The sequence below is a fragment of the Lichenostomus cassidix genome, chromosome 11 (assembly GCF_008360975.1).
Source record: "Lichenostomus cassidix isolate B80296 chromosome 11, HeHo_3.0, whole genome shotgun sequence".
NCBI classification, from domain to species: domain Eukaryota; kingdom Metazoa; phylum Chordata; class Aves; order Passeriformes; family Meliphagidae; genus Lichenostomus; species Lichenostomus cassidix.
This window is the reverse complement of record NC_139492.1, coordinates 9,986,693-10,011,283: the sequence shown is the minus strand read 5'-3', so window position 1 is coordinate 10,011,283 and position 24,591 is coordinate 9,986,693. Positions and strand designations below refer to the sequence as shown.

Here is a 24,591-nt window from a genome sequence, read left to right as displayed (position 1 = left end):
GAAAGTTGGAGCTGATCTTAAATGGCTCGGAGGTGACTGCAATCCAGGAGCCGGCGCACTTGAGCCTCTGAGCGCTGGGGAGGGCCAGGGAAGCGCGGAGCCCTCCCGCTGGTTGGGCCCGGCCGCGGCAGCCCAGCGGGGTCCTGCCAGTCCTTCCACTGACAACACCCCGCGAAGGAGGAGCCTCGCCGGGCCGTGCTGAAGGCGTCAGGAGCTGCAATTTCCAACTTAGCATCTTGGCAGGACCCTTCGGAAAGCGAGAGCGAGGAGGAAGGGGAAAAAAAAAGCCCCCCAGTGCAAGGGGGAGAGAGAGAGAAAGAGAGGAGTGGGGGGAGGGAAAGAAGGGAAAGCAAGGGGGGGGAGAAAAAGGAGGAAGCGGTGCCCGGCTGCAGGCGAAAGCGGAGCAGCAGCCCCGGCGCAGAGCAAGGTGCCGCCGCTGCCCAGCTGGCGAGGGCGGAGAGGCGCCCGCGAAGCCCCGGCCGCAGCCGCCCCAAGCCGGCAGCGCGGCGGCTCCCTCCCGGCGCCTTGGGCTCCCGGGTATATGTGTGCGCCTGGCCATGTCGTATCCTCAGGGTTACTTGTACCAGCCGTCAGCGTCCTTGGCTCTCTATTCCTGCCCGGCGTACAGCACCAGCGTGATCTCCGGACCTAGGACCGATGAACTTGGGAGATCTTCTTCGGGCTCCGCTTTTTCCCCTTATGCCGGATCTACCGCCTTCACCGCCCCTTCCCCGGGTTACAACTCCCACCTCCAGTACGGCACCGACCCGGCCGCCGCCGCCGCCGCCGCCTTCACTTCCTACGTGGTAAGAGCAGCCGCGGGCAGCCGGCACCGCGCCGGGCACGACGGCATCCCGAGAGCGCCTGCCCCCCCCTCGCGGGCCTGCTTTTTGTTCCCATTTTATTTTTTGAGATCTCGGGGACAAAAGGGAGAGCGGCTCCCCGCCTCGCCGCCCAACTTTCCCGCATCGCCGCCGTGCGCTGCCGCACACTGTTGCTGGCGGCAGCGGCGGGCAGGGCCGGGCGTGGGGGGAGCCGCCGGCACGGCTCGGGAGAGCGGGACCGGGGCAGGCGGGGACCAGTTTCATTCCCTATTAAAAAAAAAAAAACAACCCAAACAAAAAACCATATACATAAGTATATGTATAAAAAACTCCACCATTCGTAGTTCTGCAACAATTAGCTTGTTGTGATTGAAAAGGGAATGAACCCAGGACTGGTCGGCGATGGGAGAAATCCGGGCGATAAATCCAGGCAACTTTCCCCTGCACGGCGATAATTAGGCTTAAATATTGTAGCGCTCTAATGCCATGGCCGCGAGCTGCTCCGCGGGGCTGCGCGGGAAAGGGAAAGGGACGGTAGGGCACTGCGCCGCTGTGCGCGCCCGCGGGGCACCGTGGGGCCGCTCCGGCTGCGGGACATGCACACCGCAGAGCTGCGGCCAGCGCCCCGCAACTGCCCCCAAAAAACGGCGAGTTCTGCCCAGCTTCTCTATGTTTAGAGCAGAGTTTCACAGCTCCTTCTTTCCTTATTATTTTATTTTCTCTTTCTTTTATCCTGGCTTTTTATTTCCCCCCCTCTTTCCCCCTTTTTTATTTCTCTTCTTTTCTTCTCTTTTCTCTTCTTCCCTCTATTCTTTCCTCCTCCCGTCCCTGGGCAGGGAGGAGCGGCCCAGCCCGCCCGGCCGCCTGGGCCCGGCAGGTTGCCTGCCGCGACCGCAGCGCGGGGGGGAAAGGTTCCGGTGCCCCTGCCGCTGTCCGGCCCCACGCCGCGCTGCCCACTTGCTTTTCACTCCTGCATTTGGGGGAGAACCGCTGGATTGCTGGAGGCAGCCGGCGGTCTCCTGGGGCAGGAGACTACGGGCCCCGGCGAGCCCTCAGGCCCTTCCTCCGGGGAAAGAGCCGGGGGAGAAGCCGGGCAGGGCCCGGCTCCGGGGGAGAGGCGGCGGGGCGCAGGCAGGGGCCGCGGGCAGGCCCTGAGTTGCCTTTGCCGTGTCATTGCCGCCCCGCCGCCTGACCTCGCCCCGCCGGGCCGCTCTCCCCTCTCTCTCCAGGGCTCGCCCTACGACCACACGCCGGGCATGGCCGGTTCCCTGGGGTACCACCCGTACGCGGCACCGCTCGGCTCCTACCCCTACGGGGACCCCGCGTACCGCAAGAACGCGACGCGGGACGCCACGGCCACCCTCAAGGCCTGGCTCAACGAGCACCGGAAAAACCCCTACCCCACCAAGGGCGAGAAGATCATGCTGGCCATCATCACCAAAATGACCCTCACCCAGGTCTCCACCTGGTTCGCCAACGCGCGGCGGCGGCTCAAGAAGGAGAACAAAATGACCTGGACCCCACGGAACCGCAGCGAGGACGAGGAGGAAGAGGAGAATATCGACCTGGAGAAAAACGACGAGGACGAGCCCCAGAAACTGGAGGAGAAGGGGGACCCCGGGACGCCGGACACAGGTAGGACAGCGGGCTCGGCCGGGTCACGGCGACCGCGCCCTCGGGGCTGCCCCCGGCCCGGTGCGCTGCGGCGGTGGCGGGGGGAGCCGGCGGGCAGCGGTGCGGGCCTGGCGACGGCGGGGACCGAGGGGTGGGCGGCGAAGTGGGTGGGCGGGTTTGGGGGCGCAGGGCGAGCCCGAGAGCTGCCCCCCCACCCCTGTCCTTTCCCCCCCTACCAGGAACGGCGGATCCCAAGGCAGCACCGGGCTGCGAGCGCCTCCAGGAGTCCCCCGACCCCCGGGAGGCCGAGAGCGGCCTCAGCGACTCGGATTGCAAAGAGCTTGCGGAGGAGCGGCTCGACGGGCCGCCCGTCCCCCACAAGGCGCCCGGCGCTTCCCTGCTGGGACCGTGCCCGGCGGGCCGCGGCCCGCCGCCGGCGGGCGGTGAGGAGCCCCCGCCGTACCGCCCGCCCTCCGCCGCCGCCGGGCCGCCGCACGCCGCCGACCTGCACCCGCTGCTGCCCGCCGCCACCGGCGCCTCCGTCATCCACTCGCCGCAGCAGGCAGCCCTCGCCAAGCCCAAGCTCTGGTCGCTGGCCGAGATCGCCACCTCGGCGGACAAGGCTAAGGAGGCCGGCGGCGAGGCGGCACCCCCCGGCCCCGCCGTGCTGGCCGGCGGCGGCCCGTCCCGCTCGCCGCCGCGGCCGCGCTCGCCGGCCGCGCAGTGCCCCTTCCCCAACGGGGCGGTCCTGCCCCGGCCGCTCTACTACACGGCGCCCTTCTACCCCGGCTACACGAACTACGGCTCCTTCGGGGCCCTGCACGGGCACCCCGCCGGCGGCCCTGCCGCCGCCGCCCCCGGCACCCACTTCAATGGATTAAATCAGACTGTCCTCAGCAGAGCCGAGAGCCTGGCTAAAGACACTAAAATGATCAGGAGCCAGTCCCAAGTAGACCTTTGCAAAGACTCACCTTACGAACTGAAGAAAGGTATGTCCAACATTTAATATTGGCTTCTCCTCCCTAACCCCTCCTGGGACTGTGGTTTTGTTCTTTTTTTTTTTTCATTTTTTTAATTTATTTGAGAGAAATAATAAATTGCTTTGGCAGTTATTTTTCCACTACCAAAAGAAAAACAAAACAAAGAGAAAAAGACCAGCTCCCCCCTCCCTCCCAGCACCCTCTTCAAAAGTTTATAGAGTCTATTTGAAATGGCTGGGTGGAAACTGCCCAGAAATGTCTTAAGCAAGTGAAAAGCAAATGAGTGACATGCTCTCTCTCACACACACACAAAGAAGAAAGATTTGTATTAAATCTTATTCTGTATATTTAATGTAGCTTTTTTGTATTTAAATTGATAATACAGTATCTTTGAAGTAAATTATGAAATCAAGACAACTGTACAGGCATTAATGTTGTTTTCGTAATATAAATATATACATTTCTGTGTCTTTTTCCGAATTGTTTCATAGTTTTAAAATATATATATACAAGTTTAATTTAATTTTTTATGCCTATTGTTTTTTTTTTCCTTGGGTGTGAGTTAAACTATAATGCAAAACAAGACAAAAAAAAAGGAAGTAGGTTATACGTATTAGATTAAAAAAAAAAACCAACCTGCAGCCGCCTTTGTAAAATGCAAATATTTAATTAAAAGAGATTTTTAACAGAATCAAAACCACTCTCTTTTTGCAACGGGCAGATACGTACATAGCTGCGGGAAAATAAAAGCGCGTCTGAAATGAGACGCTGAGCTCCATTTAGGACCTCACAGCAGTACCTGAAGCCTTTTTGGAAGTGACAGGCAATTTCTAAAAGGTCGGGGGGCTCCGGAGGCGAGAGGCGCCCGCGGGGCCAGGAGAGGCGAGCGGCGGCGGCAGCGGGACGGGCCGGGTGCGGGAGAGACGCTGTTCCCGGAGGTGAAGGCTTAAATCAGGCCACGCACAAAAGCACTTGTTAGAAACACCAAATCGAAGCGCAGTCCCATCTTTTAACCTAATTACTTCCAATCAGTGTCGTGTTTTATGCAAAGCAATCAGCTGGTGAACTTTGCTAATGAGTTCGATTTTCTGCCAGATTTAGCCCGCGTCGCTGCAGCAGCGGTGCTGTGGCGGCAGCCGGGGCCGACTGCACGGGCAAAGGCGCTCGGTGCGGCGGGGGCATCCCCGGCCCCCTTCCTTCCCTTCCCCCTCCCCAGGCCCGGCGCGCTGCACCGCTGCCCCCGGCCCGCGGCATGAGGCGCTCCAGGCGGGGCTCTGGGGCGCGCAGCCCCGCGCAGAGCCGGCCGCGGGCGCGGTGCTCCCGGCGCTGGCAGGTAGGTGTCACACTCGGCCCGGGTTTGGCTCCCACCGCCCGCTCGGCCGTGCGGGAGCCCCGCGGGGCCGCGCTCCGCTCCGCGCTAAGCCCGCAGCGCCGCGGCTGATGGTGGGACGGGGCCGAGTCTCCGGGGCGATCCCAGCCAGCAGACGTCCCTTAGGTGCGGGGACAGGGAGCACTCTGAGCCCCTCCGCGCCGTTCTGCCACTCCATAGCCCAAGGCAGGGGGAAGTAGGTCCTCGAGCGGATTAGGGCCTCCCCAGCGTGGAATTTCCAACCAAAAGTCAGTCCCCGTTGGTACGGCTGCCCGAGCAGGCCGGGTACCCTGCAAAGAAATAAGGGCGAGGACTGTTCCAGCACCCAGCTTCGGGAATGGGTCTCTCCTCGATCAGTGTGGATTTTGTGGGTGTCAGCTGTACGCTGACATCAACACTGCTGATATGATGGGAGTACGACTGGGACTGCTGGGGCTGATGCCGAGACACCCTTCCATTTGCTTGGCTTTTTTTTCTTCAAGAGACAGATAATTATTTTGTAATCTCTTCAACTTTGTCAGAGCCATTTATTAGCTGTAACAGGTTTATTCATGCATATTTACATTTTATGGGATTTTAAATAGTAGTTTGAGTTTTAAAGATGCAGTCCATGTTCACTTGGTTATACGATTTTTTGTAGATAATCTGGTTTAAAATCAAAATTGTTTCAACGGAATGTGTAAACAATCAAATATGCCTGGGATAATAATATGTTATTTTGTCATTTTATTAATGATAAATGCTTTTTTATAAAAACGCTCTAATTCCTCCGTTGGATATTTTATTTCCAGTCGGTGAGACCTGCAGGAAGTCATATTTTTCGTGCAGCAGTGAGCTTTACTGGACTCCCCTGCCTTATTTAAAACGGGATAAAGTTCTCGCAGCGAGAGGCAGGGTAGAGCTGGCCGGGGTAGAAGCAGCCCCGATGTGCGGGGCTGGAGGCAAAGCGCCGCGGGTCTCCCGTCCCTGTCCCCCCGGCGGAGATCGCCTCCGGCTGAACTCGGGGAAAACTCCCTAGCGCCCTTTGCTAGAGGGAGCGACAAAGCCCCCCGGGACCGCGCTCCCGGGACAACAGGTCCCGCAGAGGAACGACTACCTCAAAATAAATAGGCTTTAATTATTCAACTAGCTATGGATTTTTTTTAATTGTTGTGCTACCTTTCTCCAGCTGATCTTCCGATCTCTGAAAAAGCTATTTTGCAAAGCAGCTTAGAAGCTTCGCTCGTTCAAAAGCCCTATTCCTTATACTCGGGGCTATTCTGAATAGGTCTATTAGCGATCTCAATACGGTTTTCGTTTGATGTATAAATTCCTAAGGGAATTAACCGTTTCCTTTAGGTTGCAGCCTGTCGCCTATTTTAAACCATAACTATTATTGTAGCCCAAACGATTTCATACAACAATTTTATTCATCACCCTTTTCCCCTGCCACAGAAGATATACTGTATAGCCATTCTTTAACGCAAGCACGAATTTACCGGTTTCTTTTCCGTAACAGAGGGGGAGGGGGCAGCGTTCGCCTTTTTTGCCTCTGGTATGTTAATTTGTTGTTAAAAAAATTAAAAAAGAAAGAAAGAAGAAGTGAGGATATCTTAAAATAAAAACAACGCCTGCTGCCAGTTAAAGCTGCCGTAGGTTACTCGGGAGCAGCCCTCGGAGCGGCCGGGAGCGACTTTCCCGCTGGGAGCACAGCCCTCCGGGGCGCGGGAAGCGCCGCGGGCCGTCCCGCGGAGCTTTGGGGCGGGAGGGCTTTGGTGCCGCTGCGAAGAGCTTTTTGGGCAGGCGAGGGGGAAGAGCGGGGCCGGCGGTGGGGCCCTGCGGACTGGGCTCTCATCAGCGCGCCTGGCAGCAGGTGCTTGCCCAGGGGCGCAGGTGGGAACGGGCCAGCCTCGGCGGGGCGCAGCTCCGCTCCCGGAACAAACCGCTCTCCCCTTTCCGTGCCCACTCCCTCCCCTTTCCGCCCCGGAGCCCACGGCACGGCCCTTGATGGGGCGGGGGGGTCGCGACCCCCTACGCCACCCGCCTCGACGGCGCGGGTCGAGCGGCGCAGGTGGCAGCGGGCTGAGGCACGGGCTGCCCTGTCCCGCAGGTGACAGTCCATCTTGCCCCGCAAAACCCTCCAGCGCGGCCGACAAACGTGCTGGCCCGGCAGGGCCCACGCGTGGGGCCGCACGAACAGCTCAGTCTCCAGGTCGACACGACCGCGGCCCAAGGATCAGGGAGCCTAGAGGAGACGAGCGGGGGCTCCTGGCGGAAAGCGGCAGCCCCTCCGGGCAGGGAGCGCAGCTCTCCTCGGGGAGCCGGCGCGGCGAACTCCGCCATGCCCGGCCAAGCCAAGTGCCCTGTACCGAGGGAAGGATGAGGCTTCCCCGGAGAAACCCGGGCGAGTGCCCCGAGGTCAGCCGTGCCCGTTCCGATGGGCCTACCGCCGTCTATGAGCACCCGGGATGAGAGGACCCCAGGCGGGCTGCAGCCATCGGTCCCATCCATCCCGTCCACGGCAAAATTCTCTCTGTCCTGGAAGAAAAGAGACAGAGCTGGGGGTGCGGTCGGCAGCCGGCACAGCCCCCGAGCTCCGGCTGGGACACCCCTGTACCGCCAGCCCCGGTTCTCAATTGCGGGGACGGAGGGGGAGAGAGGCGGAGAGCCTGGCGCAGCCCTGCTGCTTCCTCTTTCACGCTTAAAAACAAAACAAATCCTAATTTAGACCCTCAACACCCCGGACCGTGTTTACATCCCCCCCGCTGCTCTCCCCGTGAGTGTTGCTTTTCCAATTGTCACGATTAACCTACAGGGCTCCCGCTCGGCGCGGAGCCTCCGCGGCGGCCGGGACGGCGCGGTCGCGTCTAATTGGCTTATTGGACCTCCCCCCACACACCTCCCCCGCCCCAGCAAGAGGCTCTGAACAGCATCTCCCCTTGTCGTGCCTAGGAACTACGTGAAAGCCCCTCCGCCAAGAAAACACGGGAAATCACACGGTCAGCAAGTTTAAAGGAGGCGAAGAAAAAATATCACGGGGGTTTGCAGTAGGGAAAAGTAGAGGCACTTCAACCCAAAACTGAGATGAGTTAAAAAAAAAAAAAGCTAAACAAAACAAAACAAAGGAAAACTCGTCCCCACGGCCTGGTCCGGCCGACGCCAGTGCCGGTGCACAGCCGTGGGTATTCTTCAGCCGGCGGTGCCGTGCGCCCGGCTCCGCAGTATTCCGCCCGCCCCAGCAGCAGCAGCCAGGCTCGGGGCAGGCTTGGAGCGGCACGGGAGTGCCGGGGAGCTCGCCCGCCCCCACCACCCACCACTCCCCCGCTCCCCTCTTTCTGTGACCTGCCACGATTATTAGTAAGGACATCTGTGGCTGGCAAGGGAACAAGTGTTACCAAAACCAGAACCGGCTGTTTTTCCAAATGAGCAATATGTTAATTCCTCATCCCCCCTCTGGTTTCTTTAAAACCTGGCACAAATACATCAATAGCGGAGAATAAGGAGCCTTTGCAGAGAACAAGTGGCAGTTTTGAATTTACCTTTTGTGTGCGCCTCAGATGCAATCTTGAGGCATTTTTTTCCTTCTCTCCCACAGAAAAAGAGTGTTAATCTGCCCTATCTTGGGACCCAAAAGGATTGGAGTGGAGTAGATATTCACTGGAATCACATAGGGGAATAAGGGTCTTGCTTTATTGAATCATCAAATCCCAGGAATGAAGCTCTTAATTAATTATGGGTGCTAAAAATTCAGGCCAGCTGTTTCTTTTTACTTGGCTCTGACAGAGAAAGACAAAGTCTACATCGAGATCTTCTAAGGCGCATTCAGCATAAATCAGCGCCCTCGGCGGCGCTCCCGGCCGCGGCGCGACCCGGCGGTGACAGATGGCGCATTGTCCCCGCATTCCTCCACCGAGCCTCCGCGGGCGCGGAAGCGGTCGCCCGGCGGCGCGGACCGACTCAAACCAGGGACCTTTCTCTACCAGGGAAAGGGCTCGCCCGGGACCGGCTCGGGATGAACGGGCCGCGCCTGGCCGAAGTGCCGGCCCTGCCCGACGGGGCGGCCGCGGCGGCGGCTCCCGCGCAGGCTCTGCCTTTTCTTGCCCGAGAGCGCTCCGCAGGCGCCTCCTGCGCCCCCGGCAGTCCCAAAGCGCCGCTCCCACTCCCTGCCCCTGCTCCGAGGCTGCGGCCGGAGCCCCGGCGCCTGAGTCCTTCTCGGCTTCCCCCGCTGCACCCAGCACCCTCGGCGATACCTCCACGGGAGCACCTAACGCTGCCGCGAGGGACACGGGTGCCCCCGACATGGGCGCTTTTACTTTTCCCCGGAAGGCAGCAGCGTTTCCCTGCGCGGCCGCGGAGTCCCCCGGGAGGGCTGCGCCGGGCCCCGCAAGGAGCAGGAGGCAGCGGGGGTCGCAAACGCGCGGAGAGTCGCGCAGGAGGTGCGGCTGCAGGGCCCGGCCGCGGCCCGCCAGGTCACCTCCATCCCTCTGCCCGTCACCCTCCCCGTCTTTTGGGGGGCGGCTGCGTTCGCTGAATGCCCGGTGCTCAGCGGGAGCAACCCGCGTTATTTTCACGGCCGGTTTGCAGGCGAGGGGCGCCCGCGGCGGGCGGGGCTGCCCGCGTCCCTCTCGCCTCCTCCTGCACGTTTTCTGGCAGGGAAATCGCCGCCGGTTCACCTTGGCGGGGCCGAACACGGCGGGAGGCTGCAGCGGGGGTGCTCAGCAGCTCCCCGGGGTCGTAGCCCGCCGGACGCTTCCAGCCTCCTCAGCCGAGGATCTTTTCACCTCCAACTACCAGAAAAATAAATGTCCTCCGCGCGGCGTTACTCATGTGTTATAATTAGAGCATGTGCAAACTCGCAGCGTGCCGGGAGCCCGGCTCGGGCTGATGCAGGCACTTGTGCAATAAGCACCTCTTTCTGCCGTGGCCGTGCAGCGCGGGCAGCCCGGCAAGGGCCGGCTGGGGCCGCATCCTGCCCCCGGGGCCGCATCCTGCCCTGCGCCCGCCTTGGCTCGGCTCGCCCCTGCGTCCGCCACGGGAAGGGAGTGGCTTCGTCCAGATACCTCTTTCCCCCCGAAATTGGCTCTTATTTGCCTAAAGCTAACCACAGACCTCTCCACGCTCACGGCTGATGGATGCAAATGTAAATGTGCACTTATTTAATTGGATCAGGTCCCAAGATAAAAGAGATAAACGGCTCCCAGTTTGCCAAGTTATTTTCAGAGGCATGCAGTGATGTGTGGAGGGAAAGTTAATGAAGAGGAGAAGAGACACACTGTACTTAAAATACCTCAGGTCTAGACTCGGGGAGAGGGAAGCATCGAACTCCGCCGCGGCGGGTGGGCGGGGGGCTCCGCTCCCCGGCCCCGCGCGGCCCCGCGCAGCCCCGCGCAGCCCGGCTCGGCAGGTACCGCACGTACCTCCTCACCCAAACCGCGGCGGGCGGGGAGAGGCTGAGCCGTACGCGGCAATTAATGCTCTTCCCCTCTTCCCTCCACCAAACTGTTCTCCGTTACTGCCGTCTCCTCTTGTTCCTCCCCGTGTTCTACATCCGTATGCACGAGACATTAACAGACGGTTATTGATACAAACATAGTTTTTGTTGCTAAAGGCCTTCCAAAACAAATTCTCCGGCTGAATGCCAATGTATGCATGTTGGCTGGTGACAGCTGATTAGTGAAATGATTTACGGCCAAGTTAAAAAAAATGATACTGTCAAAGGCAGCAATTTGAAAAAAAGATAAGACAGTACAGCCTCAAGGCTTCCCACTGTAAAGCCACCCAACAAATCTAAACCTACACTACAAATACCTGAAACACTCAAGGAATCAATTGGTCGCAGATTAAATACAGCCTGTATGCTGACTCGCCCTGGTAATCTGTAACTCTCCACAGGAGCAGCCCCTGGATTTATGCCTCCAGCCTCACCTGCGGCAGGGCTGGCTCCTGCCCGAGCTGCCCTGCCGGCCTCCCAGCATCCCTGCAATCGGAGACTTAGGCCTCCTTTTTGTTTCAAGACTTTTTCTCTCATTAATTGATTAAAAAAATCCCCCTTCCCTCATTTCTCTGTAGCTCTTCTTCATAAAGAAAGCTTTTGCTCTGCAATAAAGTAAGAGACTTTGATCCCAGATCATCCTCTTAGGCCTTCCAGCTGAAATCAGCGAAGAAACTATGTGGAGTTATTGTTCGCACTTGCTGCACTTCTGATTCAGAAAGGGCTGATTTATTAGCTTGTCAAGGGAAGCATTGTTCAGGAAGGCAATCAAAAAGCACTTACCTAGCTAAACTAAAATTACTGCCTTTTCAGTGGCTAATTTGTATAACTCCCATGGAGGAACTTGGGTAGTGTTTGATGAGGCATAAAATGATGATTAATGAATTTATTGGCCTGCTGCTCATCAAATAGGAGTAGTATATCTTTCCTCTATTGGGCGTTGGGTCTAATGCTACATGTCTGTGTAAAGCAAGTCCAATATGATCTCCTTTTTTAGCCCCCTTTTAACCTCCATGACCTGAAGAATATCACCATGTAACAGAGGCAACATCAGGGTACTGCAAAGACAAAGAGCCCGTTTGATAAAATGGTAAATGAGAAACGCGAGGAAAGTTGCTGCAGGGACAGATCTGCTCAGTTTTCGGCTTTCAATCACTTTGACTACTGAAGTGGGAAGAATGTAGAAACTAGATAAGGTGTGAGAAGCGAAAAGAAAATGACAAACCAATTTTAACTTTCATAAAGGATCCAGCCAAACAACTTCATTGCTACTTGAAAGAACGAAGGAGTGAGGGAAGTGGTGGGATTCCTGAGCAATCAGACCTGCTGCAGCACCTCACCACCCAGCTGGGCAGGGAGAGACTGGGAATATGCCCCCCAAACTGGCCATAACCAGGGCCAGCATGTAACCTTCTTGGTAGTCTGATCGGATTCAGTGCAACAATTTTGACCCCATAAATTCTTTGTCCCTTTTCCTCCACCAAAACAGCCTAGGGCTTTCTCATCTGCTCAGCATTTAAGGCTTGAATCACCATTTTGGGGTAAGTGCTTCTGAAAGAAGTTACATATTTTCTGTTTTTTAAAAGCCCATTCTAAATTATTTGTGATTCAGTGCCCACCTGGATACACATGTGACCTACAGGGTATCTTATGCTTTACACATGGGTGTTTGAACAGGTTAAGATCCCCAGAAGATCAGAAATGTTGCTGACATTCTCAAAAACTTGTTAAAATTAGTTTGCCTGAGATTTTGAGTCAGAGATCTTCCTAGGATTGAATCAATTTAGCTCTTAGCTTCCATACACAGTTACCCATTCCTGCAGCTCTGAAGCTTGTTGAGAGATCTGCAGCTTGCACGTCTCCCAGTGAAGATGCACATGCCTTAGCTGGAGCCTGCTGCCAAAAAGGCACCATTTGTCATTACCTTTTGGGGTTTCACAGAAGTACCCTCAGGCCTGCGTGTCAGCAGCCCACCGTGCTGAAGACTGAGAAGGTGCAAGAACATTTTGCAGAACTACCAACGTAGTGATCAACACTTGCTAGATGATGTGATGTTTCAGGCTCCAGTAAAGGTCAGAGGAGCAGGAAATGGTAGTGTGGGGGTGCCTGGCAATCCCAGCAGCCTGTCTTCCCTCTCTGCACCTTCCACTTGTGCCTCTGCATGCAAAGCCAGAGCACGGCCTGCTCTGCACTCCTTCAGAGGGGAGTCAAGAACTGAAAGCAGGCTCTAGGTGAAACAGTGTAAAACTCCTTCCTTTTGCTCTCTCCTGTTACAATGCAGAGTCTTCTGTGTTTTTTTCTTTCCACGACCTATTCTGCTCTGGGCTGTATTGGATGATGTCTGATTCTGGAAAACTGCTTGGAAATTGACTGAGGGAAGTCTAGATCTCAGCCCAGGAAGGCAGGAGAACTGCTCTCCTTAACTTTAAGGGATTCTAGCTCATATTCTCTGAGAAATTCTCAAATTTGGCTGTTCCATATTAGATAATAATTGTGATTTCAAACATTCTTGTTTGCAAAATACAAGGTATATAACATACCGAGAATCATTCCTTTTTTAGAGCTGTTTAGAAACAGTTTCTGGAATAATAAAAGGAATATACTCTTGACCAGTCTTTCAATTCATCAAAACAAAACTTTTCTGATACAACACACTGGCTTCCTTGACAAAAGGAAAAAGGCACCCACCTTATGTTTACAAGATCAGAAATCATTTATTTAAATTCTACCAATTGGTATTTGTCTGAGACACTTTTAGCTGAAATGATCCTCTGGAAAATAATGTTTATAAACATCCTCGAACAAATAGCACTCTCCTGACACATGCCTACCATCAATGTACCTCTCAACAAGTTTTATCTACAAGTCCTTGACCTGTGACTGCTTTTACAAAGGCTCTCTGTTCATTAGCAATTTAAGGTCACTTTAAGTACTTGTGTCATGAACACATAGCACAGCCGTAAAATATATGTATTAAATACCATCTGCATTAATAGAGGGGTTTATTTTCCTCCACGTGCCTTTCCAAAGCAACATAATCTTACGCATTGATGAAAAAAGACATAGTTATATTTGCATAATTACAGCAATATTGTAAGTCTTTAGTGCAACAGACCTAAGAGGCTGATTTATGATTAAATATGTATGGCTAAAAGTTACCATGCTGGGTAGTGTGCATAGCATTAGACAATGACAGTTTTGGGACATAATTGCTTTAATGTGGGCAATTAAGACTAAGTGCATGTGATTTTAGTGTCTGCCCTACATTCCTCTGAATGATTACAATGATCAATACACATGATTTGTAAGTCGCTTCCTATTGATCGAATGGTAAAATGTTTGACCTTCCTCTGAGGAAGTAATTTGCTAAATTATGACACCACGTAAAGTCTTTCTTGGTTCAGAGGTGAGGGGTAATGGTGCTCAGAATTAGAAAAAAATAAAATCATTTTTCCCCCGTCTCCTGTAAGTCAGTCTCTGTAACGTCTCTACCAATTTCCTGACTTCACCTGTGGAGGGAGGAGTCTGCCACATTCACCTTTGAAACTAGGGAAAAAAAGGGGAAAAAATTGAATTGCAAACCCAGTCCATCTCTACAAGAAATCCTCTTCATGAACTTTATTTCTTTACTCAATGCCAAATCATGAGGAAGGTCTTCTTGACCACAAGATCTCTGTTTGCAAGCAGCTGGAGAAAAATGTGCAGCAGCAAAGTTGGGGAAGCGGAGCACACGGTGAGTGCTGTGAGCAGCTGGGACACGTGGCAGGGCTTCCTGGGCTGCCTGCCAGACTTAATTTAGCTTTGCATGCACAGTACCAAATAGCCTTCACTATATCACATTAGCAGGTAGAAGAGCAAACCAACAAAGTGTTCATGAAAACACATTAGCCGATGAACAGTAACTTAGTTATAGCTGAGGACCTTCCTTCCATGCTAACATTGCCATCCTAAATGTACACAGTGGTAAATGAGATCAAAATTAATAGATACCAATGCACTGAGATATGTCCTGCTCCAGGGCTTCACAGAATTAACTAGATTGGAACAGACCTTTGAGATCATGGAGTCCAGCCCATGACCTAACACCACCACCAGACCATGGCACTAAGTGCCACATCCAGTCTTTTCTTAAAACACCTCTAGCCACAGTGACTCCACCTCCTCCCTGGGCAGCCCATTCCAATGCCCAATCACACTTTCTGTGAAGAAGTTCTTCCTAACGTCCAGCCTAAACCTGTGCAAAGTTGCAATTGCATGTGCAGATCAGATTTCAGTTCTTCTCCACCTTACCCAGAACTGGGGCAACCCCAACCTCCCATGCTGTGCTCAGCCTCCCACTTCCTCCAGATCCTTCTTTCCCAGTGCCCTTCACCCCAGCCTAGGTGAGGAAAGCAGCTGGAACACTGCAGATCCTTGTGTGCAGCTCACTTCCACACTGCTGGCAAAGGCACTATAATGGACTAGAAGGACAGAGACACTTAAAAATTATGATATGGAAGACAGAAGATGAAACATACCACAAATCATGTAGCTAGCAAGGAAGATCCCATTTAGTGGCTGTTGTGCCAAGCACACACAGTGTTACACAATGTCCCACTCTTAAATCCTTTTTGTAAGGAGAAGAGAGCATCAAAGAGTTCATAAATTTCCAAAACCAGTGGTACGGAACAATGAATTAAACTACAAAGCAGTGGGAATTCATGGTTAGAAAAAAGTTCAGTCAGACAAAGGGGAGACTTGCTGAGAAACTGAAGGTAAATCTGCTTGCCAGACCTAAGTGGACAGACCCTCCTGGGGCTCACCAGCATCCTTGGTAAAATTCCTCTTCTTTCTAGCCAGAGATGATGCCTGGACACCAGTTACAGAGAGACTTTCTGGGATGAACAGGACTGCTCTGGAAGTCCTCTCTTCCTCACCCCTAACTCTATGCCAGTCCTATGCCAGGAGTGAAGTATACAGCTCCAAACCTTAATCATCTTGTATCTAGATTTTGAACATTCCTTTTGGTTTTCTTCCAGTGTCTTAATGACCCTCACAGAGGCTTAAGGTTCCCCAAATGTTTCATTTTTGAGAAATCTTACAGACCAAACCTGTGACACTACACAGTATACTATAGTCACTCTTTGCTGCAACTAAAAAAACCAAATATAAGACACTGCCATGGATAAATACTAAATAAATAATTTTACACTCAAATTTCAATTTTCCTGTTAATGGTATCATTCCCTTGTCAGTAATCCATTCTCAACAGGTTTCCATGCAACTAGTGCACAAGCATTTGGGTCCCATTTCTGAATGATCCAAGTTGAGCTAACTGGTGATTATCACTGGATAAGAGGTCAAGAGGATGGAAAACTGGTGGTGGCAATACTAATCAACTGTTAAACATGAGAAGCCCCAGGCAGGGTACCTTGGTGCTGAGAAAGCTGTTTATGCTCCATTTTGGAAATTCTCCCAGCACAATGAATTCACATAGATGTGTTTTCTTTACTTGTCATTGAAACAAATTCTTCTTTGGCTACCTCTTTTTTTTTTTTTTTTTAATCTTTTTAATCAGATGAGTGGATTTACCCTGTATTTGAATTACATGTTTCCCTTCTTATTCTAAAAATGTGCAGAGACGGAGATATACATCGTCTCATTAAAGGCTCCTTGAGGAACCAACACAAGAAGGTGAAAGCTGCAGACCAAGGCATAGCAACTGTGTCAGTAAGAACCATAGTCTTCTCTAAATTTATTTCCCGGAGAATATGTTCCCAGGTTTTGTTTGGCCTAAACCTCCAGGCATTGAACATACTCCATTTTCTCATGGGTCCACTACATAGATTCCAACCTGGAGGTAGCCCCTGCATCTGAGCTGGCATCTGGCAGGGATTCAGTCACCTAAAAAGAGGCCTTGGTGGCATCTTAGATTCCTCTGGACATCCAGGCTATGCCCATGGGACACTTGGAGAAGCCTGCACTGGGGCAGCAGGGAGGTCAGGGGAGTACTGTAGGGCACCTCAAATAAAAGAAAAAGGTGTGAGTGAGTGAATCTCAGCCCTAAACACTTTGATAGTCCCTAGCAAGAAAAGGCACTTTACAACATGATCCATTTCCTCCCAAAATCAATGTCTAAAGCATATCAGAGGATTGACACACTAAGAGTGCTGATCTTGCTCTACTGCTTGTGAGGAGAGCCCAGGGGGACTAAAGCAGGTGCCGGTGCTGGGGGCATTTAAAGCCAGGTGAGAGGACTTCATCCAAAGCTACGTACAGATGTGCCTTTCCCTGCTAGTTACCCATCTTCAGAATTATCAAATTGACTTCAGTGATCTGAATCTAATAAAACCCAGATCTACATACTGTAAAATACATGCACATGAATTCTTCCTGGTTCTAGAAAAATGTGTTAATGAATATTGAAAAAACAATGACTTGTGCAAATCTTTACAGTCCAACTATCTCTAAGACAGAAAGTTAAGTATCACTACAATACATAATTAAATTGTATAGTGGTTGCTAAAATTAATGAACAAAACTCTTACTTACATCACAACTTTATTCAAAAACACTTCCCTTGCTTTTTCCATTGAAATATTTGTGGAATAAGATAAAAATCCATGACCCTTACTCAGGAATGCTCATAATCCCATACTTAGCTTTAAACACAGAGCCACTGAACTTGATGAGACTTCAACACACAATTGAAGTGCATAGTTCAGGCAGGACAGGTTCCTCACATAGCACTTGATGTAGGAGAATCACATTTAGAAATTTTTTTTCTTAAAGTGTGAAATAATATCAAATAGATCATTAATCAAATGACTACATTAAAACTAGTTTTCATACAACTTAATTACTAGATAGAATGAGAAGAAAAAAAAGGGAAATTTTAAAACGTGTCAATATAGGAATGGAAAAAGAGAAACTTTAAATGCAAAACTAGTAGCAGGATTTGTGGGATTCCGCAAGTTCAAAATGTAACTGACACATTTCTTTGTTGCTGTTAATTTTGTTTTGCCTTCATATTAACTGCATCTCTTTGATGAATATTTTTAAAAATAAAATAATGGTTATCAGTCAGGCTGCTTTGAAGTACTACTGAGTTGAATGACTGGTAGCATTTATTGATTTCATAGTGTGACACTAGAAGTTTTGATATGGGATTTTAAAAAATGATATTTGAAGTTAAAAGAAGACATCTTGATTAAAGCCAGAACAAATTGTTTGGCTGAGATTCAAACTCTGGTTCACATGCCTTTCCAAGTTTGTAGATTCACTTGTTTGCTGGGAAAAGCCCATATGCTTTCAATGGATGAGTTCAAAATTCATACCATGGAAAGGCAGGAAACTGCTTCAAAGTTGGGAACCAATGGACCAGATTAAACCATAAGGGAAAAATATATTCATAGACATTAGATGTAAGAATGAGGTAGAAAGGTCTTGTGTTTTAGGGGTTCAGTTCTGAGACACAGACACAGTGACCTTGAAACAAATCCCATAGTCTTCTGTGCATCCGCTGCCCATATGCAATCTACTGAGAACATCGTTCTCATCTTCTCCTGTGCAGGAAGCTGTGAGGATGAATAGCAGCTCTAAGGTGCTGTAAGTCATATGGCTGGCTGGAGAGATGATCTCTTGGGTTACTACTTTAAGTCTCAGAGAGACTGCGATGAATGCTACTGATCTGCTGGGTGCAATCACTCAGTGCCAGCAGCCTGGGTCATTCTCTTTCAAAAGGTATCTCAGACTCCACCAGCACTGAGTCTCTGTGCTGGCCAGTTCTACTGAGATACTTGATGTGCTTGTGGCTTCTCCAGGTGAGGGGGGAACACTTCAACAAGGACTGGCCCATACCTGAGGGCTGCTCAGTACTTCAGGATGAGCAGAGCTCTGTCTCCTCCTGTACAGTCCAGTAAATTGGGTATTGTCCCACATGGCTTAAAGAAACAAGAGTGGAACGAGTTCCTCAGAATGGACCAAAAGCACTAAAACTTTACAGAGATCATCTGCTCAAAAGCCACTTGGGTCCTCATTCTTTAAATAACTGACCTAAAGCACCTGCTCATAAAGCAGTTTCTGCATCTTGGGAGATGACCATCATTTCTGTTCTTGACCTTCTATCGCTGGTGTCACAAGAGACGAGACTGACTTCTAAAGGAAAAAATCACTAGTGCCATTTGGGAGGGTAATGAAGAAAAAAGTAAGTTGTCAGTTTTGCAATGGAAAATGTAGCAAGTCACCAGCAGGCTACTGACCGAGTTGTTAAGCTCAGGGGGAAAAAAACTGTTAGGTGAGCTGGTTAATATCAAGGCTCACCACTCACTTCTGCATACTACAGACCATGTCAAAAGCTTTCCAGTAATCAGTAGAGCTTAAGAAAAGTCTCTGATTAACTTTTCTTTCATCTTTCTCTTTTCCATCTGGTGTTAAAGATCAAACCTTCAGTTCCTCTACTCTTTTAAGCCTTGCCTGTTTGACAGAAAACTTCTCATCCATCTTAAATCTAGTGTGGGCTAGAATGTCTTTCAGCAGTGGCTAGAGGGTAGATATATTATCAGATAGTAACCATATTGCTCCCTCTCCTTTTACTTTAGCTCTGTATTTGTTATTATAGGATATATCTGGGGTTTGTGAGTGTTCAGCCTCTATCCCTCTACCACAGAATAGTGCTGTGCTGCTAATGCTTTGCAAATCACTGCATTATCCATTTCTAGTTTAGGAATGTCCTATCTGTGCTTTGCATAACTTCTTTCAGTTTTACCAGCAGCCTAGAATACTTGTCTCCTAGGACTTGCAGCATCTGTACTCTTAAAGACACCATGATGTGGGAATGATGGTGACTCTGAGAGTGCTGGGGCTGTAGCTGTTTCAAACTGAGCTGCTACTGATTGTCTTCTGGGTAAAAGCAGAATCTTCCCCTTCAACAGAGACTGCAGGAGGACAGGGATGCTCAGCCACCCTTTCAAAATCATTGCCTTCTTGGTGGGATATGGGCAAAGACTGCTGGAACCATTGGGATTGACTTAGACTTCCATGACACTCTTAGAGGTATTTCCTAGTAGCAGAAGAAAAACAACTCTAAGTATTTGCTGCATGACTTAACCAAAATAGAAAAAGACATCACACCTCCCCAGCACACTGGGGGCCATCCAGGGCCACCAGTTAATAACATAGAGTACTTGGATAATGGTAAATAGAAGTCCACAGAGAAAATTACATTTCTCATTACTTCAAAATCAGGCACCTTTTCAGGAAGAGAAACTCTATTTTCTTCCTGGTTATATCACTTGTAAGCTATGACTTCATAGGCCATGTGAATTATCAAATCCACTTGAAGCATATTTTTCAGGGTAGTTATTGTACCAGAGATTCATAAAATGTCTTAATGACTTTGCAGAGAGGCAAAACATTTGAAAAGAAAAGATCCTAAAAGATGTGGGAAAAAGAGGAAAGCTGCCTCAGGCAATTTACACTGGAGTGGTGATTACCATTTTGTAAAAGAGCAAGTCTGTGAAGATCAAGTTGTTTTCAGAGGACAGTGCAGGCAGCAGTAGCCAATCTGCGGACTCTTGAAGTGCACAATATCAGTGGATCTACTTCTGATTAGCTCTACTCTGGCCCTGTGAACTGAATTAACATATTAGGTGTAGCTCACAAGAGCATTTTCTCCTGTGGTTTAAACAAAGGGAACACATACAGTTTGTGTGTCATCAGATCTCTGCATGACATAAACCACTGAGTAGCAACTGGTAATAATCAAGAATTTTTCTCTAGTGGTGCCCAAATTACATACTTTTTCTGACATACCTATCATAGGATTTATTTATAAAGTATCTGTTCTCCATAGGCATGACACAGTGTTGGGTCAAAAGCTTTTTCATGCAACCTACCCTCTTCTCTCAAAGGTGTTGGCCTGCAAATCCATGCCTTCATAAAACAGGGGGATGTAAACATACTTTGCAAACCAGTTTCAAATCTTAAATTTACAAAAGAAGTAATCAGACTGAATCTGCACCCTGCTTGTCTGTAAGGAAAGTTAAATGGGATCTTTGGGAAGAAAATGGTATGATGCCATATGTTTGCAGATCTTTCTGTCTTCCTTTTCTGAGCCTGGTCTGAAGAATTGGCGTGCTATTGCAGTGTGAGAAACATCTTCCTGCTAGGAAGAGTATAAGAAAGCACCTTTGGACACAATCAGTTCTGTGTCTGAACCAAAGCAACTCTTGCCTGATGCTGATCAGTACCTAATATATCAGGAGGTATGCAAAAGTACATTACTGGGCAGATGTAAGCAGCCTGCTTTCATATCCTGCTCCCCAGTAGTTAGAGACTGATTTACATCTTAGAACACGTGGTTCAATATCCTTTTCACTATGTGTTGTATTATACATAACATTAGGTATTTCTGATTTCAATATAAACATCTAAATCTGAATCCTAAATCTCAGTCTGAGCAATTTGCTGTGGCAGACAGGCCCCCAGTTAAATCATGTTTTGTGTAAAAGAGCATTTCCATTTATCAGTGCTGAATTCCATACCTTTAACTATCAATTTAGGTGACGCTAGAATTCACTTAAAACATTTCTTCCGAGTGTAATAGATCCTATATGTGAAGTTCATGCTCATATGGCAATCAATTGTATTTACAGTTATAAACACAATTACTCTGCAGTACCACTGCTACAGTTCCTGCAGCTCATGTTAATGTGGATGCTAGGATTAATATTAATGAGGAGTGAGAGATGGGTGAAAATAATAATAAATGCAAGCATTCCAGTTAAATAGGAGGAGGCTGCAGAACATTAAACCAGCTTTGGAAAGGAGCCACTCCTCTCAATTTTTGTTGGCTCATATCATTAAATTAGGAGCATGACTCATCCATCACTAAAATATTTCAGATTTCAGGCAGCACAACTTTGATTGCAGGACAGTTCTACTGATAGAAAAGCTAAAGGGACATAATTGTGGTACAGATTTCTCATTTTAAAAAATTTCTTTTTTGTATGTTATATGCAGATTACAGAAATATTTTATGTTACACAGTATGCCAGACTGCATTTTATTTGCTGAAAGGAACTAACTGTGAAATTAAATGAGCTATTTTGACGTTGACAGTGTGCACAGGCTCCTGCTTAAATGCTTGGAGAGTACACTACCTTTCCATACTAATTTTAGTTCTGTAGATAATATTTGCTTGGCAAATCACGTCTTTTAAATGTATATTTATCATCTCAGGAAATTTAAATGACAGAAAATACCTCCTTTTTTGGGTGTAGGGTAAGTACTCATTTTGATAAATCTAAATTTCCTGTAACTGGTTAGCACAGTAGCCAACATATTTGTCTCACAAAAGTGTTCTCAAGATTAATTTGTACACTTCTGTGATGTGTGCAGTCCAGATAGTTATTATAAATTATTTCACACATTAGATAAAAGGTTAAAATACACTTTCCCCCAATCATATAAAACTTGAATTCTTTGCTTGTTTTTTTTTTTTGTTTTTTTTTTTTTTTAAATTCTTATTCTAAAATTTCTAAACTACAGTTTAAGTCTAGGGAAAATCCACTTCACTCCTGGCTCTCTAAAAGCATGGAAAGATGTCAAGCTTTCCAGAAATGCTGTTGATAGCAGGAAAACCAACACAATCTGGGCAGAATCATCATAATCATAAATAAAAGAGTAATGTTTTGATTTTGTGCTATAAATAATGAAATAAGCACCTGATTTTTATCCAAAAAATTAAGAGGCATAATTAATTCAGACATACTTCAGTGTAGTTCTAACATGCACTCTGTTTCCATGTTTTATGTTCTATTTGACACGGTTGCTAGGATGTTACTGCAAAATAATACATATTGGGATGGTTATTGCTGGGTTCTGCGGCTGTGACATGGTATCACTTTGTGAACTTCATTTCTCCTTCAGAAATTGATTATTCTGCCAAGCTTGGTGTGATCCCAGCCTCCCACACCAACATGTTTTTATTTAACTTCATTAATCTTTTCCTCTCCTGTTTGCCAAGTGAAGATTCATTATTTTATCAACTTCTACTTCTTTGCTAGCATTCATGAAGCTGATGGATTAGTTGCAATCTACTTTGACTTGTGTTTACTGGCAACTGCAGACTAAGTCCTGAGGAGCAGGAGGGACATGAGACTTCCTACAGTCACCACAATTTAGGAACTCTTAGCTGATGAGTTAGGAGGGAAAAAAATATCTGCCACACATAGGCAGTTCTTTTGTGGGTCTTGCAACTAATTGTGCCAAGTCAGATTCACATAGACAACAACAAACTATAAAAGTGTCTGATTTTAACTGTGCGTCAAGGAAAATACTCTTAATGTAATAGTCTAACTTCCAAAGCCCACATGAAGCAAACTAAGTGCAGGATTTCAGACAATCTACATAACTGATTATATTAGATGGTTTATCATAGTCTCAAAGTGCATCAGGTAGGAAACAGACACAATTTGTGTGATAAAATTATCAGCAAAATTTAATCTCTTGTACACACACATGCATGCATAGATGTGTCCTAGAATTGGTCTGCGTGAGAGCAAACAAGTGCAGCCAGGGTTTATGGGGCAAAGCTTTGGCCACCAGTTGTAGCTGCAGTTTGTTGTATCCATGAGAGAAAACCCAAGCCCTCAGGAGGCACTCAACCTTGCAGCTGCAAGAATAACCACTGAACACTGCAGGTCAGAGCACTGCAGCTCAGTCCACTGAAAATATCATCATGCCACACTATCAAATCAGTCACGGAGTGCACTCCTCGCTACACGCCTGGTACAGCATCCCCACCAGTCCTGTCACAGGAAGACCAAACCCCTCTGGTTTAATGCTCAGAATGTGTGCACAGCACCCTGCTGTTGTGAGCAAGTCTCTTTACCTCAACTCTGTCTCACCATCTTTACTTTCAGAGTAACCTTCAGAGCCAGAAAAGCTGAAAGCAGCGCCTTGCACAGATGGCCATGCTCAGATCTCTCATATCTTTGCCCCTGCAGAGCACCTGAACTGATCAAGCAGCTCCCTCATGCACTGTGTGGAGCTCACCTCTGTGCAGTGGGAATTAAATGGTAGAGAGGCCTTATTTCAAAAATTGGATGTATTTCTTCTGAACATACCATGTCTCTATTCCTCTTTAACTTACAAAATCTGTTTTCCATACTGAGCTCAAGCCAATTGCAAGGAGTCCAATCTAAAAGTTTAACCATTCATTCCTGTGTCTGGAAAAGATGCTCTTTTCTATGACTGATCTAGTCCAATCTCATCTCTCATGTATTCAGTCTAGTTTCCCCTTTGACCCATGTTTTTTCTGTCATTCCAGTTTCTCTTCTGGCACAGAGGCTCTAAAAATGTGCCACTGACTCTCAAAGTTATCTCCTGCACATTGCCCTAAACTCAGCCTCCCAGTTAAAGGAGAAAACTTCTCACTCAAAGAAATGAAGCTACTACTTCAACTTAACTTCTCCTCGATTGGGCTGAAAGGCTAAGTGAAAACTGAGCAGGAGTTTAACCTGATAGACTTATTAGGTACTGAAAGGTACCCATGATATTTCATTTTATATATCATGTAAGAGAGACTTTGCATTTGCTGAAGTCACCTCCTTCATTCTCTCTGCTGTCAGCCAATATTTTGAGCAGTCCAGTAATGGTTTAGCCAAAACACAATATTTAAATTGCAACATATTTTTATGCACACTCTCCTTCCATTTTGAAATGACAATATAAACCTCTTTCATGTAGCTGAAACATACCCTTTTGTCTCTGTACTTAACTCACCCAAATTACACCTGAATGCTTGCAAAGAACTTCAGGAAGAATATTGGTCTATTCTAAGACTTGGAGGAAATAAATATTGTGAAATATGTTTTCCATTCCCTTTGTTCTGAAGTTTTATGACTAAATGCTGTGCTGGTAACAGAGGTTTATCAGGAATGCCTGACTTGTCCAGATCTTGAACTCTAATAAAATAATTCAACAGAGCAAGAACAGAAAAGGGGGGAAAGGAGTAGAAAAGGGGAAAAGAAAGCCCAAAAAAAAAGAGTAAGAAAGAGTAAGCCAACTACAATATATGAAAAGTCTAATTGTTACTTGTAACATACGGTCAGTGTTTCCATCACAGCTGTAATATAAAAAAAGCTGATGTTGAGCTGGTAACATCTGCTGTGTATCCCATGATTTCTATATTTCTGTTCACACTAACTAAGGCTCTGGCCTTAATTATTTAGGCTTGGATCCTACTGGTTTCGCTTTTTTTTTTCTCTAAAGACAGATGCTCTTATTGAAAAATACATCTTGCAGAGTTGATTGACATGGACAAATAAGGTCTCTAAGACTGCTACTACA

At 48.6% G+C, this 24,591-nt stretch overlaps 2 protein-coding genes and 1 long non-coding RNA gene across 6 annotated transcripts in view; 1 reads left to right on the top strand and 2 right to left on the bottom strand.

Moving 5' to 3' along the window:
- The window catches only part of LOC146432284 (uncharacterized), a 560,777-nt gene that overhangs the window by 21,954 nt on the left and 514,232 nt on the right, over positions 1–24,591 (bottom strand). The gene's annotated exons all lie outside the window — the stretch shown is intronic.
- IRX5 (iroquois homeobox 5) lies at positions 16–3,941 on the top strand. Its single transcript, XM_085071843.1, has 3 exons — positions 16–806; positions 2,054–2,459; positions 2,678–3,941. Exons 1-3 carry the CDS (start codon positions 558–560, stop codon positions 3,442–3,444), a joined length of 1,422 nt encoding a protein of 473 aa, XP_084927969.1. The 5' UTR covers positions 16–557; the 3' UTR covers positions 3,445–3,941.
- Positions 6,178–7,609, bottom strand: LOC146432288 (uncharacterized). The gene is made up of 2 exons (XM_085071844.1): positions 7,384–7,609; positions 6,178–7,304 (listed from the first exon to the last, which is right to left on the bottom strand). The coding sequence occupies exon 2, from the start codon at positions 7,275–7,277 to the stop codon at positions 6,798–6,800; it is 480 nt and encodes a 159-aa protein (XP_084927970.1). The 5' UTR covers positions 7,278–7,304; positions 7,384–7,609; the 3' UTR covers positions 6,178–6,797.

What these genes read in the sequence shown, in the direction of transcription:
- IRX5 (XM_085071843.1), top strand. Translation starts at nt 558, where the DNA reads ATGTCGTATCCTCAGGGTTACTTGTACCAGCCGTCAGCGTCCTTGGCT. An exon ending in CCGCCTTCACTTCCTACGTG is followed by an intron (nt 807 to 2,053) that starts GTAAGAGCAGCC and finishes CTCTCTCTCCAG; the next exon opens with GGCTCGCCCTACGACCACAC. An exon ending in CCCCGGGACGCCGGACACAG is followed by an intron (nt 2,460 to 2,677) that starts GTAGGACAGCGG and finishes CCCCCCTACCAG; the next exon opens with GAACGGCGGATCCCAAGGCA.
- LOC146432288 (XM_085071844.1), bottom strand. Translation starts at nt 7,277, where the DNA reads ATGGATGGGACCGATGGCTGCAGCCCGCCTGGGGTCCTCTCATCCCGG.